Source organism: Microcaecilia unicolor, chromosome 4 (genome assembly GCF_901765095.1).
Source record: "Microcaecilia unicolor chromosome 4, aMicUni1.1, whole genome shotgun sequence".
NCBI lineage: Eukaryota > Metazoa > Chordata > Amphibia > Gymnophiona > Siphonopidae > Microcaecilia > Microcaecilia unicolor.
This window is the reverse complement of record NC_044034.1, coordinates 153,397,980-153,418,103: the sequence shown is the minus strand read 5'-3', so window position 1 is coordinate 153,418,103 and position 20,124 is coordinate 153,397,980. Positions and strand designations below refer to the sequence as shown.

Genomic DNA, 20,124 nt, shown 5'->3' with positions numbered 1-20,124 from the left:
TATATTTTAAGATGTTTAATGTTCCAGTTGCCAGAAGAAAGGTTGTGCTAAAAGCCACTTCTTTAAGTCACACTGCTCTTTGTTTCATGTTCTAGTTTTATTCAGTGTTGTGCATCAGTCCTCAATTGGTTACATTACTTTTATATATAAACCAGGCTGGCAAATTTCAAATCTTCTGGTCGCTTCAAAAATACAAAACAACCCCCAAGAAGTTCTGAGCACTCTGAAAAACTGCCTTTGTTGCATTAGCCAAAGGAAGCAGATTTGGACCATTTGTAAGGGGGGGGGGGGGGGGCCTCAAGATGAATACTGATGACAGAACATGCAGCATAAAAAAATATTTTTTTTTCCTTTTGAGTTCAGTTAATAAAGGTGACAACCGTAGTCTTATCTTAACCAGGGTATGAAAATACAGTCCCTTTAGAATATACTTCCTGCTAAGTAAAACTCCTCTTTTCTGGTAACATTTTGTGACACACTGGCCAGTGTACTTCTGCTTTAAGGTAATCCCGTGAGTTAGTTTAGTTCACTGGCTGACTGTTCATTTGAGGCATCCCTCTATTGGGTCTTGGAGGCCCTCCACGACCTAGAAAATAAAGACAGATTTTAACTTATGCCTCAACCACACAAGAGTTTCTATCTGCAGCACCGTTCACTCTGGGAAATTTTACTTTATATCCCCAAACACATACCTGGCTCATGAACCCAAGAAGAAATTCATCCTAATTGTCACAGGACATGAAATTTCACTTTTCTATGTTGTGACAGACAGTAAACCATAAAAACTGTGCTTAAATTAAGTTTCTGGGGCAAAAACCTTGCAATTCTTTGCTTGTAGTCTCTTCACCCTTCTGGATTTTATCAGGTACATTTTTCATTCAAGCTCTTCTGTCAGTCTGATTTTTCATAAGCAGGCTAAAGTACTACTTCCTACTTGTATAAAATAGTAAATGTCCCATATCTAACCTCATATTTGTCCACTACCCTTTTGTACAAGGGAAAAAATGAATTTCATTAACTGTCAAACCTATGACTTCCAACTAGCTCACGAATGACATTTTAAAATCTTTATACATGATACATTTCAATGAACATTCAACTTAGTGAAATATTTATATGCAGTTTCAGCATAATATAGCGCATATTGTTGATATTTTTATCTGTATGTGCTCTCAAAGTAAATTTAGCAAGAAAAAAAATCTGTTGTGCAGCTTCATCTTTACCATGCAATGGATTGTCATTATTGAACATATTACATTCATGCAACTTGCAACCAAGATCCCAAGTTTATTTACAGTGGCACCATTTTAGAAGAGTAGCCAGGCTTGAAAGCCCTTAAGATGGTTATCAGTTTAAGAAGTGGATCTGTGCACAGCAATTTCCAAAGGGCAATTAGCATTTACTGACCCTAAGGGCAAGAATGCATTTAGGACACAACCAGAAATTCTAGGAAATTACCATTCTCAAAAAAACAAAACAAAAAACTGAGTTGCTTTGAAAGAAACCACCACTATATGTATTTTATTCAGCCTTCAATTTTGTATATTTTCTTTTTCTATGCTGGAGCTATTCTATTCATATTCTTATATTCCATATCATCAAGCTGATCAATCCATAGACTGGTGGGTTGTGTCCATCTACCAGCAGGTGGAGATAGAGAGCAAACTTTTGCCTCCCTATATGTGGTCATGTGCTGCCGGAAACTCCTCAGTATGTTCTCTATCTCAGCAGGTGGTGGTCACACATCAGCAGCAGCTCTGGCTAGGCCTCCAAGCCTAATTTTTAGGTTTTGTTGAGTGCCTGGGGTTGAGGGCTCTTTTGAGCAAGTGCAAACCTGGTGGTGCCAGGTCCCTCCTTTTCTCCCCCCTCCCGCTGGCTCCGTTAAAAAAAAAAAAAAAAAAAAAAATTTTGAACGGCCTTAAAGGCGTTTATTTCGACGTTTATTTAAGCGTCTATTGCAGCTACTCACTGAGACACCAGGTCGTTACGACTCGGAGCGGACAGCAGGTAATTTTTACCTTTTTATAGCGGGCGGGGGTTCCCCGATTCTTCTCCTCGTGGCACATGGCGTCGGAGGGCGAGGGCGCAAAGGGTCGCTCCCCGGGTCGCTCGAGCGCTTCTAGAGGGGATGCGGGGGTCTTCAAGCCGGATTCGCCCTTGGTGGGTGACAGTTTCGCGACCGATGCATGTCCCGGTCCTTCCTCCGGCGTGGCGGTTTTTCCCGCCATAAACGCCCATCCCCCGCTCCTCGCCTCCGCCATCTTGGCCGGCCACGCGGCTCGGACGGCTTCTTCTTGGGCCGCCCTTGAGGTTGGAGACATTAATGCCATGAACGCCCTTAATTTGGGCAACGGCACAGAAGCGGCTAAAGTTAAGAGCCGTTCTTCCCGCGCGGCTCCTTCGCGGAGTTTCGCGCCGGACGCCATTTTGGATGCGCATGTCTCTCCCCCGCTGTTGCGAGCGCCGGTTGAGAGAGCGCCTAGGGCTGTTGCCCAGGCTGCGGAAGTGCACAGTCTGGGGGGTTTCTCCCCCGAGTTTGTTTTGCTGCTGCATCGGGCCTTCCTCATGCACAACGCTGCCCCCGCTCCCTCCTCTGGTAAAGAGGTTGAGGTTCCCAGAGGTAAACGCCCTCGGGTTGATTCCCAGGCCTTGGAGGAATTTGTCTCCTCCGATGTAGATGAGGGCAGCGTGTCTGGGGTCTCCCAACGGTCCTTTGCGGATTCCTTGGAGGAGACGGATCCCCGCTCGGATGGAGCGGATGACCCCTCTGCAGCGCGGCTTTTTCACCCGGAGGATTTGCCCAACCTGTTGTTACAGGCCATGGACACTTTGAAGATTTCCTCTCCGGAGGACGTCTCTCCCTCAGCCCCTGTTGGCTCTGCCATTATGCTGGGGACGAAGCGCCCGCCTAGAACCTTCCACGTGCATGATGCCATGCACACCTTAATTTCGGCTCAATGGGATGTCCCAGAAGCGAGCCTTAAAGTGGCTAGGGCTATGTCCCGCCTCTATCCTTTGGCTGTGAGTGAACGTGAGGCCTATCTGTGGCCTACCGTGGATTCTTTAATCACTGCGGTGACTAAGAAAACGGCATTGCCGGTGGAAGGTGGCACGGCCCTAAAGGACGCCCAAGACAGGAGATTGGAGGCGGCCTTAAGGTCGTCCTTTGAGGCGGCTGCTTTAAGTTTGCAGGCCTCAGTTTGCGGCTCCTATGTGGCCAGGGCGTGCCTGACTATGGTGCAGCGGGCTTTCCCCTTGGATCATTCCTTGAGGGATGATTGGCCAGCCCTGGAATCGGGCCTGGCCTATTTGGCAGACTTGCTGTATGATGTCTTGAGAGCCTCAGCTAAAGGCATGGCTCAGACTGTCTCTGCGCGGCGGTGGCTTTGGCTGAAACATTGGTCTGCTGACCACGCCTCAAATCCCGCCTGGCTAGATTGCCTTTTAAAGGCAAGCTGCTCTTTGGGGTCGAGCTGGACAAAATCGTGACTGATCTCGGCACGTCTAAGGGCAAGAAGTTACCGGAGGTCAGGGCTCGGGCTAGTGCTCGTCCCGGTACCTCCAGAGGACGGTTTCAGGAAGCCCGTCGGTACCGCCCGGGCAGGTCGGGTGCTTCTGCCCCCTCTTCCTTTAAGAGGAAGTTCTCCCCCAAGCAGCATTCCTTTCGCAGAGACCGCCGTCCCGGAGGTGCTCCCTCCGGTCCTCCCCCAGGGTCTCGTACCCAATGACGGGGTATTGGTCCACGCCCCAGTGCAGATTGGAGGACGGCTGTCCTCGTTTCTGGGCGAGTGGACCACAATAACTTCAGACGCTTGGGTGCTGGAAGTCATCAGAGACGGCTACAAGCTAGAGTTCTGCCGACCCTTAAGAGACGGGTTTGTACTCTCTCCCTGCAAGTCTCCGGTCAAAGCTGTGGCAGTGCAGCAGACATTGGACAATCTGATCCGCCTGGGTGCGGTCGTTCCGGTGCCAGAAAGTCAGCTTGGCAAGGGGCGTTACTCCATTTACTTTGTGGTACCAAAGAAAGGAGGTTCTGTCCGGCCTATCCTCGACCTCAAAGGGGTCAATCGGGCCTTGAAAGTGCGGCACTTTCGCATGGAGACTCTCCGCTCTGTTATAGCGGCAGTGAAGGCAGGGGAGTACCTGGCATCCTTGGACATCAAGGAAGCGTACCTGCATATTCCCATCTGGCCTCCTCATCAACGCTTTCTGCGTTTTGCAGTCCTGGGCCGACACTTCCAGTTCAGAGCCCTCCCGTTCGGGTTGGCTACTGCTCCGCGGACCTTTTCCAAGGTAATGGTGGTCATAGCGGCCTTCCTGCGAAAGGAAGGAGTACAAGTCCATCCTTATCTGGACGACTGGTTGATCCGAGCCCCCTCTTATGCAGAGTGCGGCAGAGCTGTGGACCGGGTAGTTGCTCTTTTGAGCTCCCTGGGATGGATCATCAACTGGGAGAAGAGCCAGCTGCGCCCGACTCAGTCCCTGGAGTATCTGGGAGTTCGATTCGACACCCAAGTGGGCAGAGTGTTCCTGCCAGACAATCGGATTGTCAAGCTTCAGGCTCAGGTGGACCAGTTCCTAGTAGCCTCTCCTCTTCGGGCTTGGGACTATGTGCAGCTGTTGGGCTCTATGACGGCCACGATGGAAGTAGTGCCCTGGGCCAGGGCTCATATGAGACCACTACAACACTCTCTGCTGCAGCGCTGGACTCCGATGTCGGAGGATTATGCGGTGCGTCTTCCCTTGGATCCAGCAGTGCGCAAGGCGCTGAGCTGGTGGATGCAGACAGACAAGTTGTCTGCGGGAATGCCTCTGGTGTCCCCAGAGTGGATTGTCGTCACGACGGACGCCTCGTTATCGGGCTGGGGAGCCCACTGCTTGGGAAGGACAGCGCAGGGGCTCTGGTCTCCTGCAGAGGCAAAGTGGTCTATCAACCTCCTGGAACTCAGGGCCATTCGGTTGGCGCTTTTGGAGTTCATCCCGGTACTGGTGTTGAAGCCTGTACGGGTCCTGTCGGACAATGCCACGGCTGTGGCCTATGTCAACCGCCAGGGAGGTACCAAGAGCGCCCCTCTAGCCAAGGAAGCTATGAGTCTATGCCAGTGGGCGGAAGCGAACCTGGAACAGCTGTCAGCGGCCCACATTGCCGGAGTCATGAATGTCAAGGCGGACTTTCTCAGTCGCCATACCTTGGAGCCCGGAGAGTGGCAGCTATCTGCTCAGGCGTTCTTGGACATCACGAAGCGCTGGGGCCAGCCGAGCCTAGATCTGATGGCGTCATCGGCCAATTGCCAAGTGCCGCGCTTCTTCAGCAGAGGACGGGACCCTCGATCCCTGGGAGTAGATGCTCTTCTCCAACAATGGCCGACACAAGAGCTTCTCTATGTGTTCCCGCCCTGGCCCATGTTGGGCAGGGTACTAGACCGGGTGGCAAAGCATCCCGGCAGGATAATCCTGGTGGGTCCGGATTGGCCCAGGCGTCCCTGGTATGCGGACTTGATCAGGCTCTCAGTCGACGATCCTCTGCGGCTGCCAGTGGAGCAGGGCCTGTTACATCAGGGTCCCGTGGTGATGGAGGATCCCTCCCCCTTTGGTCTTACGGCCTGGCTATTGAGCGGCAGCGTCTGAGGAAGAAGGGCTTCTCAGACAAGGTCATCGCCACTATGCTGAGAGCGAGGAAACGCTCTACTTCTACTGCTTACGCCAGGGTTTGGCGTATCTTTGCAGCGTGGTGTGAAGCAGGCTCTCTTTCTCCTTTCACTGCTCCAATTTCTTCAGTGTTGGCGTTCCTGCAAGAAGGTCTGGACAAAGGCCTGTCGCTCAGTTCCCTTAAGGTCCAGGTAGCGGCTCTGGCTTGCTTCAGGGGCCGCCTGAAGGGTGTTTCCCTGGCTTCGCAGCCAGATGTGGTGCGCTTTCTCAAGGGAGTTAATCACCTGCGCCCTCCTCTGCACTCAGTGGTGCCTGCGTGGAATCTCAACCTGGTGCTGAGAGCATTGCAGAAGCCGCCGTTTGAACCCTTGTCAAGGGCATCTCTGAAAGACCTGACGTTGAAAGCAGTCTTTTTGGTGGCTATCACTTCAGCCAGAAGAGTTTCCGAGCTCCAGGCGCTCTCATGTCGAGAGCCTTTTCTACAGTTCACTGAGGCAGGAGTGACTATTCGCACAGTGCCTTCCTTCCTGCCCAAGATTGTTTCTCGCTTCCATGTGAATCAGCAGCTATGTCTCCCTTCCTTTCGTAGGGAGGACTACCCAGAGGAGTACTCTGCTCTTAAATATCTGGATGTGAGACGAGTCATCATCAGATACTTGGAAGTGACCAATGATTTCCGGAAATCGGATCATCTGTTTGTCCTGTATTCAGGTCCTCGTAGGGGTCTGCAGGCTGCTAAGCCTACAGTGGCAAGATGGGTCAAGGAAGCCATTGCAGCGGCTTATGTGGCCGCGGGGAAGGTGCCGCCTATCCAGCTGAAGGCTCACTCTACAAGAGCTCAGGCGGCCTCGATGGCAGAGGCCGGTTCCGTCTCCTTGGAAGAGATATGCAAGGCGGCAACTTGGGCTTCGGCCCATACATTCTCCAAGCATTACCGCTTGACTGTGGCTGCTCGGGCGGAGGCCCGGTTTGGAGCTTCAGTGTTGCGGTCAGGGATTTCTATGTCCCGCCCTGGGTGAGTACTGCTTCGGTACATCCCACCAGTCTATGGATTGATCAGCTTGATGATATGGAAGGTAAAATTATGTATAATCATACCTGATAATTTTCTTTCCATTAATCATAGCTGATCAATCCATAGCCCCTCCCAGATATCTGTATTGTTTTTATTCTGGTTGCATTTCAGGTTCAAGTTTAGTCTTCAGTTACTTCAGAAAGACTTCGTGTTCAAGTTTTTTCACTTGGATTCTTCAAGAGTTAAGACGAGTTTGTGTTACAGTGAGCTGCTGCATTCCTCTCCCCTCCGTTTTACGGGGCTGGATTGAGACTTAAAATTCTGCCGGCACTCCCTCCCGCTTCGTGCGGCTGTAGGGCAGTTTTGTACCCTTCCCGCTTCGGCGGTGTTAGGGTCAGTCAGCTCCTCCCGCGGTTGCGGTTGCAGGATAAGCCAGATCCCCCCGCATCGGCGGGTGTGGTGTCCCTCCCCCGCTCCGCGGGGATGAGCTGGACGGATTCCCCTCCCCCACTTGTGTGGGGATGAGCTGGGTTAATTCCCCTCCCCCGTTTCGGCGGTGGTGAGCTGGGCAGAGTGTCCCTTCGTGGGTGTAATTCTCTAAGTGCTGAGTCCTGCGGATGGAGCTTTGATATCGACATACTGAGGAGTTTCCGGCAGCACATGACCACATATAGGGAGGCAAAAGTTTGCTCTCTATCTCCACCTGCTGGTAGATGGACACAACCCACCAGTCTATGGATTGATCAGCTATGATTAATGGAAAGAAAATTATCAGGTATGATTATACATAATTTTACCTTCCGCTAACATCACAATAGATTCTAAGCGGATTACAGCTTAAAATTCCTAAATTCCAGGAAATCTACAGTTATTAGACAGAGTTCCAAGACATAATCTTATTAATTCTTCAAGTATTAATCTCTTCAAAAATAGTGTTTTTAATGCTCTTCTAAAGGTGTAATAAGATGACAAATTTCTAATAGTTAAAGGTAAATTATTCCATGACTTAACTCCCTGATATAGAAAAGATGACTCCAGTATAGATTTTCTTAAAACACCCTTCAAGTTGGGTAACGTAACTTTAAACAACATTCAGATCTTGCTCTCTCAAGTTACAGGTAATCTTAGTGGTTTTATCTGAAAATTATTTTTGCAGACAGGTTACATACATTCAAGTGGTACCAACAGCAGTAGTAATTCTATCTATTAAGAGGCAACCACCATACAGGGTTTTTTTTTTTTTTAAATAAATGATTGTTCCTGTAAATGAATGCTAATTGAAATGCTAGTTTTTGGAAAAAAGGACTTTAAAAGATGTCGTTTCCAAACTCACAGCTTACTGCAACTAAAATTAATTTATGGTATTATTAATGTCTTTATCAGTTCTTTAAAGTCATCTTTATGCTATGTCCCAATGTTTCATTTCAGAATAATGGATGCCTCCATTACCCATCATGCAACAGACGGCAAATCCATGCTTGGTAAACACTGAAAAATGTATTCTCTACAGGGTGATAAATTTGCATACTGACCATCTGAGAAATGTATCCCAAAAACGCTTTAGCTACTTCAGACCTTCTCTACTGAGTCATTTTTCTTATATTGGAATGCATCTATGTATCTCCTAACCATACCATGCACACTTTCCCTCCATTTTTTCACTCCGTGCATATTGTATGTATATACATACACATACTTACACACACAAAGATCCCTGCAACAGTGATTAGTACTCTGGTAACATACACAGAAGTAAAAGTGAAAGCACACAGTTGTCCAAAGCCTGTGGAAAGCAGCTACATAAACCCAGGCTTTTTTTTTTTTGGCTTAACTGGAAGAATAAAGCACACTGCAGTAAACAGAGGTTTGACCCAGCGAGCTGCATGCAACTGGATCTGAAAAGCCCAGACTTTATGTTTCAAGGCCATCTGAATGTAGGAGAAATGACTGCAGTCTTGGGAAGGGGCCTAACTGAAGCACTAGTCAAAGTCCCTTTCCAATCAGCCAGCTTAAAAGATGGAATGCAGTTAAGCATGGAGTATCGCACCAATCAAAGGGAGTGTGAGACCTGAGCAAAATTCCACATGACTAAATAAAGGACTAGGATGCCACAGACAAGTCACCCATACCAGTGTGGCCCCAAGTGATGCAGAGTTAAGCTCTGAAGGGGTCAGAAACCTGGGAAGAAGAATTATTTGCAGCTTTTTAAAACATAATGCCTTAAGTGCGCATGACAAAGAACAAACTGCGCAAACCAAATCTTCTGGGCAGTTACACATATTAACTAATGATTAGAATGCCATTTTTTACACATCTTTATGCAAAAATAGAGGAAAAGTACATATGCTGTACTACCAATATCTGAAGAGCTTTATGTAATCAACTGTCACCAGGTTCAAGGAGCTGATTAAGGAGAGAGAGAGGGAAAGGGGGGGGGGGGGGCAGTGTCCAAAACAGAAGAAATAAGCAAAACTCCGCCACAAGCTGCAGGTAACGCAACACATTTTTATTGAAACTCAAGAAGCAACATCAATATACAAATTCAGAAATTATGGGAGCTATAAAAGGCAGAAAAGAAAGATACAGCTTGGTCAAAATCCTATGTAATCTTATCTCTGCATAAAAATTGAACACTCCCACATAGATCAGCAGCAGCAGCAGCAGCAGCATTGAGATGGTAGTAAAACTTTTACAAAAAAATAAGTTAAAAGAATTTCAAGTGTTCAGGACTGATTTTTGTTTGTTTTAGTAAAAAAGGCAGTTGAATAATCCTGATGCAAACATACATTTTTTAACTGAGTTTTTAAAGTTAAAATGATTTTTAAAGCAATAATAATTCAATAGCGTCAACTAATTTAACAATTCCAACAAAGTTCTGGGCACGTTAAATAGGTTCTTGACTTGTGGCCTATTTGATAGTTGTATGTAATAAGTGTTCGTTATACTCCTCAATCCTCTAGAATGGGTCAAAACGCCTGGTGAGCAGAACTAGGAACGCATCACTTGAGAATTACCTCGAGGGGCTCCCCGAGGTCCACCCTGTCCAGCGCCACGTTTGAAATTCTGCTGATATCCATCCTAGAATGTGAAAAGCAGAAAATGCACAAGTTAAAAGAATACACCAGATTTGCACAAAAAAAAACAATCCACGGCTAATCAGAATCTATTTTGTTAACATCATAATGCCTTACATTCTGCAGTTATGGTAAAGTGAGTTAAAATCTATCACAGCAGAATAGCCTAGGGTGCACAGGCTCTAACAAGGGATTAAGGAGCTGCTGTCAGTTGTAAGGTCAGTGTGCTACTAAGCTTTTTGTCAAAGTGCACTTAATTCATTAACTGGAACATTAGTAACTTTACTATGCTTGGAACAGATTAAATGTAAAAAGTATTTTTCCATCCATCTTGGATCTATGTGGTTGCAGGCCTATTGAGATTCAGTGAACATGACCAGTTTCCTCAGTTTAAAAGCAGAAGAATGGTGTTAAAGAATGTTAAACTCTTCCCTTTTCAGAAATTTATTCATGGCCCTGATGGGTCTGAATCATCCACTCTAAGGACCAGGAGGTACTTGGAGTAAACATAGTCCCTTTCTCCTGTTAAAGAAAAGGTTCAACCATGTTGGTCCTCCCAAGGGGGAAAAAAAAGGTTATGATCTCAGTAGGTCCTGTTTTGGATAAACCACTTTTGGTGGCCATTTACTGGGTTGTCACTAGATGTAACCTGTTAACTGTTATGATTTGGAAGACTCAGCTGTCCAATTTACTAGCCAGAAGTTTGCAAAAAACCTCAGTCCTCCAGAACGGGGGCTGGAGCACTGCTTATTTCCCCTGAATCAAATTAAAAGCCTGACCTCGTTTTTTTGACTGGGTTGTATGAAGGCTTTGAGCTCTTCTGATCTTGGTAGCTTGTCGTTTCAACATGGGTACCTGATCGCCTTTTTCTAAAAAAGCAACACGTCTTCAGGAACTACCTTTGGGATGTCAGTCAGCCCAGATATGGCAGTAGAGAATGGTGGTTTATTTAAAAACTAGTAAAAAAGCCCCGTTTCTGATGCAAATGAAACGGGGGCTAGCAAGGTTTTCTTCTGTGTGCATGTGGGAGTGTGTGTGTCCCTGCCCTCTCTGCCCTCTCTCCCCTCCCCCCTCTGAGTCCTTCATTTTTACAGAGAGAGCGATTTGATTTCCTGCTTTGCTGTTTTCCTTCACTGTTTGTGTTAGAGAGAGAGTGAGGGCGGGGTAGACACTCAAGGGGAAACCGGATATCTCTCCCCCTTCACACTTCCGGCTGGAGGCTTCATAGAATGTTGGTGTTGCCTTTTATATAGAGAGATTATTCATAGACAACATATATTTCCATGCAGTTAACAGACTGCACATTAGCGAATGATACATACCTGTAGCAGGTGTTCTCCGAGGACAGCAGGCTGATTGTTCTCACAACTGGGTTGAGGTCCACGGCAGCCCCCACCAACCGGAAGAAAAACTTTGCGGGCGGTCCCGCACGCAGAGCAGGCCCACCGCGCATGCGCGGCCGTCTTCCCGCCCGTGCGCGACTGTTCCCGCTCAGTTGAATGACAAGCAAAGGAATGAGGAAAACGCAACTCCAAAGGGGAGGAGGGAGGGTAGGTGAGAACAATCAGCCTGCTGTCCTCGGAGAACACCTGCTACAGGTATGTATCATTCGCTTTCTCCGAGGACAAGCAGGCTGCTTGTTCTCACGAGACTGGGGTATCCCTAGCTCTCAGGCTCACTCAAAACAAGAACCCAGGTCAATTGAACCTTGCAACAGTGAGGGCATAACAGAAACTGACCTACGAAGAACAACTAACTGAGAGTGCAGCCTGAACCGAATAAAATCGGGTCCTGGAGGGTGGAGTTGGATTCAAACCCCAAACAGATTCTGCAGCACCGACTGCCCGAACCGACTGTCGCGCCGTGTATCCTGCTGGAGGCAGTAATGTGATGTGAATGTGTGGACACATGACCACGTCGCAGCCTTGCAAATCTCTTCAATAGTGGCTGACTTCAAGTGGGCCACTGACCCTGCCATGGCTCTAACACTATGAGCCGTGACATGACCCTCAAGAGTCAGCCCAGCCTGGGCGTAAGTGAAGGAAATGCAATCTGCTAGCCAATTGGAGATGGTGCGTTTCCCGACAGCGACCCCCTTCCTATTGGGGTCGAAAGAAATAAACAATTGGGCGGACTGTCTGTGGGGCTGTGTCTGCTCCAGATAGAAGGCCAACGCTCGCTTGCAGTCCAATGTGTGCAACTGACGTTCAGCAGGGTGGGTATGCGGTCTGGGAAAGAATGTTGGCAAGACGATTGACTGGTTAAGATGGAACTCCGACACTACCTTTGGCAGGAACTTAGGGTGAGTGCGGAGTACTACTCTGTTATGACAAGCAGCATGAGCTACCAGGGCTTGAAGCTCACTGACTCTACGAGCTGAAGTAACTGCCACCAAGAAAATGACCTTCCAGGTCAAGTACTTCAGATGGCAAGAATTCAGTGGCTCAAAAGGAGGCTTCATCAGCTGGGTGAGGACGACGTTGAGATCCCATGACACTGCAGGAGGCTTGACAGGGGGCCTTGACAAAAGCAAGCCTCTCATGAATCGAACGACTAAAGGCTCTCCAGAGATGGCTTTACCCTCTACACGATAATGGTAAGCACTAATCGCACTAAGGTGATTCCTTACTGAGTTGGTCTTGAGACCAGACTCTGATAAGTGCAGAAGGTATTCAAGCAGGTTCTGTGCAGGACAAGAACGAGGTTCTAGGGCCTTGCTCTCACACCAAACGACAAACCTCCTCCACTTGAAAAAGTAACTCTTCTTAGTGGAATCCTTTCTAAAGGCAAGCAAAACACGGGAGACACCCTCAGACAGACCCAACGAAGCAAAATCTACATCCTCAACATCCAGGCCGTGAGAGCCAGAGACTGAAGGTTGGGGTGCAGAAGCGCTCCGTCGTTCTGCGAAATGAGAGTTGGAAAACACTCCAATCTCCACGGTTCTTCGGAGGACAACTCCAGAAGTAGAGGGAACCAGATCTGACGGGGCCAAAAAGGCGCTATCAGAATCATGGTGCCGTAGTCTTGCTTGAGCTTCAGCAAGGTCTTCCCCACCAAAGGTATGGGAGGATAAGCATACAGGAGGCCGTTCCCCCAATGGAGGAGAAAGGCATCCGACGCCAGTCTGCCGTGTGCCTGTAGTCTGGAACAGAACAGAGGCAGCTTGTGGTTGGTCTGAGAGGCGAAAAGGTCCACCGAGGGGGTGCCCCACTCTCGGAAGATCTTGCTTACCACTCTTGAATGGAGCAACCACTCGTGCGGTTGCATGACTCTGCTCAGCCTGTCGGCCAGACTGTTGTTTACGCCTGCCAGGTATGTGGCTTGGAGGAGCATGCCAAACTGGCAGTCCCAACGCCACATCCCGACAGCTTCCTGACACAGGGGGCGAGATCCGGTGCCCCCCTGCTTGTTGATGTAATACATTGCAACCTGATTGTCTGTCCGAATTTGGATGATTTGGTAGGACAGCCAATCCCTGAAGGCTTTCAGTGCGTTCCAGACCGCTCGGAGCTCCAGGAGGTTGATCTGAAGATCTTGTTCCTGGGGGGACCACACCCCCTGGGTTTGGAGCCCATCGACATGAGCTCCCCACCCCAGGCGAGATGCATCCGTCATCAGCACCTTCGTGGGCTGCGGAATTTGGAATGGACGTCCCAGGGTCAAATTGGTCCGAATTGTCCACCAGTGCAGCAAATTGCAGCAACTGACGGACAGGCGGATGACATCTTCTAGATTCCCGGTGGCTTGGCACCACTGGGAAGCTAGGGTCCATTGAGCAGATCTCATGTGAAGACGAGTCATGGGAGTCACATGGACCGTAGAGGCCATATGGCCCAGGAGTCTCAACATCTGCCGAGCTGTGATCTGCTGAGACGCTCTGGTCTGGGAAGCGAGGGACAGGAGATTCTGAGCCCTCGCCTCGGGAAGAAAGGCCTGAGCTGTCTGAGAATTCAGCAGAGCTCCTATGAATTCCAGAGATTGGACTGGCTGGAGTTGGGACTTCGGGTAATTTATCACAAACCCTAGCAGCTCCAGAAATTGAATAGTGCACTGCATGGACCGAAGAGCTCCTGCCTCTGAGGTGCTCTTCACCAGCCAATCGTCGAGATACGGGAACACATGCACCCCCAGCTTGCGTAGGTACGCCGCAACCACCACGAGACACTTCGTGAACACCTGTGGTGCAGAGGCGAGCCCAAAGGGCAGCACACAATACTGAAAGTGACGTGTCCCCAGACGGAATCAGAGATACTGTCTATGGGCTGGCAGTATCGGGATGCGAGTATAAGCATCCTTTAAATCCAATCGTCTTTCTGAATCATGGGTAGAAGGGTGCCCAAGGAAAGCATCCTGAACTTTTCTCGCACCAGATACCTGTTCAGGCCTCTCAGGTCTAGGATGGGGCGCATCCCCCCTGTTTTCTTTTCCACAAGGAAGTACCTGGAATAGAATCACTGCCCTTCCTGCCCGGGTGGCATGGGCACGACCGCATTGGCACTGAGAAGGGCGGAGAGTTCCTCTGCAAGTACTTGCTTGTGATGGGAGCTGAAGGATTGGGCTCCCGGTGGGCAATTTGGTGGAGTGGAGACCAAATTCAGGGTGTATCCGCACCGCACTATTTGAAGAACCCACTGGTCGGAGGTTATAAGAGGCCACCCTTGGTGAAAAACTTTCAACCTCCCCCCGACCGGCAGGTCGTCCGGCACGGATACTTTGATGGCGGCTACTACTATTTAGCATTTCTATATCGCTACAAGGCGTACGCAGCGCTGCACAAACATAGAAGAAAGACAGTCCCTGCTCAAAGAGCTTACAATCTAATAGACAAAAAATAAATAAAGTAAGCAAATCAAATCAATTAATGTGAACGGGAAGGAAGAGAGGAGGGTAGGTGGAGGCGAGTGGTTACAAGTGGTTACGAGTCAAAAGCAATGTTGAAGAGGTGGGCTTTCAGTCTAGATTTAAAAGTGGCCAAAGATGGGGCAAGACGTACGGGCTCAGGAAGTTTATTCCAGGCGTAGGGTGCAGCGAGACAGAAGGCACGAAGTCTGGAGTTGGCAGTAGTGGAGAAGGGAACAGATAAGAAGGATTTATCCATGGAGCGGAGTGCACGGGAAGGGGAGTGCACGACTATGTTCCCATGGATCCAGTCAAAAGCCCGTCCCCGGCTTTTGCTGTGGAGGCGCAGGGGGCTGCTTAGGCGCACGCTGTTGACGGGAACGAGCGCGCTGGGACTGTCCCTGTGCCTGAGGAGGCCTTCGGGTCGGCTGGGTGTACCTACGCTTGCTGTAGGCGTAGGGCGCAGCCTGCCGGGCCCGGGAAAAACGTCCACCTGCAGAGGTGGATGCTGAAGGCGCCCGGTGGGAGAGCTTGTCGAGAGCGGTTTCCCGCTGGTGTAGTTGGTCCACCAACTGCTCGACCTTCTCGCCGAAAATGTTATCCCCCCGGCAAGGGACATCCGCCAGCCGCTGCTGGGTGCAGTTGTCCAGGTCAGAGGCACGCAGCCAGGAGAGTCTGCGCATCACTGTACCTTGGGCCGCAGCTCAAGATGCCACATCACAGGTGTCATAGATACCCCTGGACAGGAACTTTCTGCACGCCTTCAGCTGCCTGACCACCTCCTGAAAAGGCCTGGACTGCTCCGGAGGGAGCTTGTCGACCAGGTCCGCCAGTTGCCGCACATTATTCCGCATGTGGATGCTCGTGTAGAGCTGGTATAATTGGATGCGGGTCACGAGCATGGAAGATTGGTAGGCCTTCCTCCCAAACGAGTCCAGAGTGCGAGACTCCCGCCCAGGGGGCGCCGAGGCGGTATCCCTTGAACTCTCTTGAGAGCAGAGTCCACGACCGCCGAGTCATGAGGCAATTGAGGCCGCATCAACTCTGGGTCTGAGTGGATTCTGTATTGGGACTTCGCTTTCTTGGGGATGGTGGGATTAGATAGTGGTTTCAACCAGTTCCGAAGCAGTGTCCCCTTAAGGACATTGTGCAACGGCACCATGGAAGACTCTCTAGGTGGTGATGGATAGTCGAGGACTTCGAGCATCTCCGCCCTCGGCTCATCCACAGTAACCATGGGGAAGGGAATGCTGATGGACATATCCCTGACAAAAGAGGCAAAGGAGAGGCTCTCAGGAGGCGAGAGCTTCCTCTCTGGTGAAGGAGTGGGGTCGGAGGGAAGGCCCTCAGACTCCTCTGAGGAGAAATATCTGGGGTCCTCCTCCTCCTTCCACGAGGCCTCCTCCTTGGTGTCGGACATGAGCTCTCTCAGCTCAGACCTCAACCGGGCCCGTCTCAACTGCAAGGAACCATGTCCTCGATGATGGCGTCGAGCGGTGTACTCCCGCGCCGGCGGGGACGAAGCTCCCTCAATCGACGTCGACGGGGACTCCACCTGCGTGGCGGTCGACACCGGTGCCGCGTTGGCGTCGGAGGCCTCAGTATCGGGCTAGAGCCCACTGGCGCCTCCATCAACAGCGCCGGGGGCGCAAGCACCCTCGGTGCCAGCAGAGCCTGGCGCATCAGCCCTTCCAGAATCCCGGGAAGGATTACTCGGAGGCACTCGTCAAGGCCCGCTGTTGGGAAAGGCAGGGGGCCGGTGTGGGTGCCAGTGCCGGAAGCTGCTCGGGTCCAGGAGACGGTACCGAGATACCCGCGGACCCACGCAGCGACACCTCTTCGACCCAGGGGGAAACACTCCTCCCGGCACTGCCGCTTCCTGGGTGTCGAGTCGTCCCTCGATGTCCCGGAGCTGCCAGTCCCGTGCGCCGTGGGCGACCGATGACGGTGCTTCTTGGCTGTCTTGCGATGTCAGTCATCAGCGCTCCGTGGAAGAGACGAGGAGGAGGTGGAGCCCCCCCGACCTCGAGGTATCGGATCCGACAGGGTTCGGTCCCGATGGCCCTGAGCAGCGGGAGTGGCTGGGGCAGACTGCCCGCGCGGCCGCTCACCACCGCCGTCACCGGCAGGCCAAAGGTACCTGTGCTCCTGGGGTCGATGCCATAGTCGGCGCCGACATCGGTACAGGCACCGAAGACCCGGCCATCGACACCGATGCCATCGAGGTCGACGTTGAAGGGCCGGCGCAAGTTCCAAAAAGACGGTCCCGCAGAACTTGCCTTGCCACCTGCGTCCGCTTCCTTAAGCCGAGACACAAGGTGCACGTCTTGGAATTATGCTCCGGACCGAGGCACTGGAGGCACCAAGCGTGAGTATCGGTCTGCGAGATCTACTGGCCGCACCGACCACACTTCTTGAATCCGCTTGGGACCTTCGAGCACATCGACGGAAAAATCGCGTCGGCGAATTCAAAATCGTCGATGGTGGTGGTGAAAAGCACACCCAAAAAAGAAAGAAACGATTGCGCGGCCGACAGCGCGCCCTCGCGACTAAGAATGACGAGGAAAAACTCTTTTTCGTTTTTTTTAAAGAAAAATAAACGCGAACGCGTACACAACAAAGAAAAAACCGCGGGCTAGGCCGCAATCCGGTTTCCGGGGCTGACTAAGAGAGAGACGTGAACACGTCTCTCTCCAGCGCGGAACGGAAAAAAACTGAGCGGGAACGGTCGCGCACGGGCAGGAAGATGGCCGCGCATGCGCGGTGGGCGTGCCCTGCGTGCGGGACCACCCGCAAAGTTTTTCTTCCGGTCGGTGGGGGCTGCCGTGGACGTCAACCCAGTCATGAGAACAAGCAGCCTGCTTGTCCTCGGAGAAAAAAATATATTACAACTTCACATATAAGAACTCCCAACCTACAACAAAATTGTCCATAGGCCCTCTCAAATACAACTGTTTTAAATATTTTCTAAATTAAAAAAAAAATAGAATCCTTCTCCACCCTGAGAACATCAGATAACTTGTTCCACAATATATGTGTTACAGAAGAGAAGGGCTCAGGACCAAAACTCCACTTTCCCAATTTTTCCTACAGTCAGCATCACTAAGGTCCAGCCTCCCTGCAGAAACTCCCAGAGTGCAAAACAGGGGAGTTACACTGCCTCCTGTGCTTCAAGGTTCTGCAGGAGCTCTCAGAGATCTGCAATAGGTATGGGGAGTTACACTATCTTCTGTACTTTGACATCCTGCAGGAGCTTCGACAGTTCAGCATTCGATACACTGAAGCCTTGTGGAAGGTTTCATCGGATGCCAGTGCTATCCTTTCTCTTTTTGTCTCAGTTGTCCCTGTGTTTTGCTGTCTCTCTGCTGTTTCTCCAGTTTATTAGGGCAGTGGTACTGAAACATCTTTTAGGTTGTGGGTGCCAAACTAACCTTCACCCCACCCCCCCTAAGCTTCTTAGTACCTGATGCCATGTAGTCAGTGTCTAGATACCAAGCAATTTTTTTTTAAATTTCCCACATTAGTAAAACATAAGCATGTACTAGACCCTTAAAAAATAAAGTTACTTTTCCTGTCTTGCTGCAAAAAAAAGTCCAGCCTCTGCCAAATACAGATGACGTGAGCCACTGTGAGAATCAGCTGATTATCACCACTGTACAAAGGAGTTAGAAAGTGCAGATATAGAGAATAGCATAACTAGCTGCAGAGTATCGTCAAAAAGTGTAGAAACAGCTGTTGCAAGTGCAGTCAGGGCTGAAACATATATGCAGCTGTAGCTTCAGAGCAAAGAATAAGTGTTGGATTATATTTAGGCTACCATGGCATAATGCTGCCTAGTGGTGTAGCTGAGCTAATGAGGTGTCTGCTTGTATTGTTGGACGAAAGCAGTGGTTACTGATGCTGAAGCCATGTCAACCAATCGAATAATGCTGCAAACACTGTACAGAGGAGACTACTGTAGCCATCCATAAGACAGATAGCCTGTAGATCAACAGTGTGCAAGAGATGTCTGTTGTATCAGTAATGTTCTACAGCCCGATACTGCTATAACAGTGCTATACAACACTTCTAGCCAAAGCAGACACAGCTGACTGCTGTACCACAGTAGCACACCCACCAGAAGAATGTGTAGCTTTCCATATACTGCCCCATATCTTGGCATTTTAGCTGTAAGAGCAGAAGTCAGCAAAGCACTGATGTACAGCTCATTTGCTATGGAGAGCAGTGGCCATTAGCAGGCTTGAATGCAGTCCAGTAATTCACCTTGCTTGTTTGGTTGATTGTTATGACTTTTACCAGGCAGGGTTTGTAATGCCTGTAACTTGAAATAAAGAGCACTACATATGTAGTGCTTAGCAGACTACAGAAGAAAAAAATACAGATGAGCTTCCCAGAAAATAAACCACTGATGTCTAAAGAGACAGACCTGATTATCTCATTTAAATTACTCATACAGGACTCAATCCTAATAAAAATTCATGCAATGGTGCTCAGAGTTGGGCGCCGTTTACAGAATAGAGTTTGGCACCAGAATCCGCACCCAATTTTGGGCGCAAGGATTTATACCGAGTAAACCTGGTGTAAATTCTTGGCGCCTAAATTAGGCACAGATCTCCCTTATTCTAGAAAACTGTGGGTAAATTCCAGGAACATCCCTGATCCATCCATGCCCCTCCAAAGGCTGTGCCCCCTTTTTGGATCCATTAATGCCAATTAGCACCAATTGATTAGCACCCAATTATCAGCACTAATTGGCTCATTTACCATTTAAATTGGTCAGTATTTGTGCACCATATATAGAATTAGGGTGATAATATTCAGCTAAAAATTAGCTTAAGGACTTGGTGTAAATAGCAACAGACATGTACCAGGAAAGGCAAGGCTGACCTGTGAAACAGAGAAAAAGGTACTGGAAACCTCATTACCAGAGCTAGCTGCAATACAACATTGTGCCCTGATGGAATTAAGGCAATTAGACCTCTGTTCTGAAGTAAATTGTATGTCCATTTTTTTTTAACAAGTTAACAAAAATCCAATTAGCTGAAAAGCTCCACAGACTAAACCAACTACTTGTATTACTGCCTTTAAAAGAAATGAATGCTGTGTGGTAAAAGCAGGCAAAACTGATCTCTACAGCAACAAGAAAATAAAGCAGAAATGCTCCTAAAAGAAAGTTTTACAGATTAGCTATAGCAACCCCCATCAATGTTTTTCTGATTGCAGCAATAAAGCAACTACTGAAGAGAAGTCTGCTACTCTAAAGAGAAAGCTCTATAATTAACTAAAGCTACCTCCACTGGGTACAGTACAGCTGCAAACAGAAGAGAGCTAAAGAAGAATCACCAAAGAAATGATTCAAGGTGCAGGAGAGCCGAGCTCAAACCTCAAACACTGGGATCCAACTGAAAATAAGAGATAATAGCTAAAAATGTAAATTTCCCATCAATGCCTAACCCGAGGCACAACAAGTCCCCAATGCCTGAGAAATGAGATGCAGAAGATTTCTCTCTGCTGCAGACCATTAGAAATGAAGTACAGAGAAGC

At 49.3% G+C, this 20,124-nt stretch overlaps 1 protein-coding gene across 4 annotated transcripts in view; it reads right to left on the bottom strand.

Annotated features, from left to right (window-relative positions):
* CAPRIN1 (cell cycle associated protein 1) overlaps positions 1-20,124 on the bottom strand; it is a 122,233-nt gene continuing 102,109 nt past the window's right edge. For all 4 annotated transcript variants that reach the window (XM_030200762.1, XM_030200765.1, XM_030200764.1 and 1 more), the window contains 2 exons: positions 9,679-9,742; positions 1-586 (listed from right to left, as the gene is read on the bottom strand). In XM_030200762.1, coding sequence (XP_030056622.1) covers positions 522-586; positions 9,679-9,742 — 129 coding nt within the window. In that variant the 3' untranslated portion in view covers positions 1-521. The remainder of the gene's footprint in view (positions 587-9,678; positions 9,743-20,124) is intronic.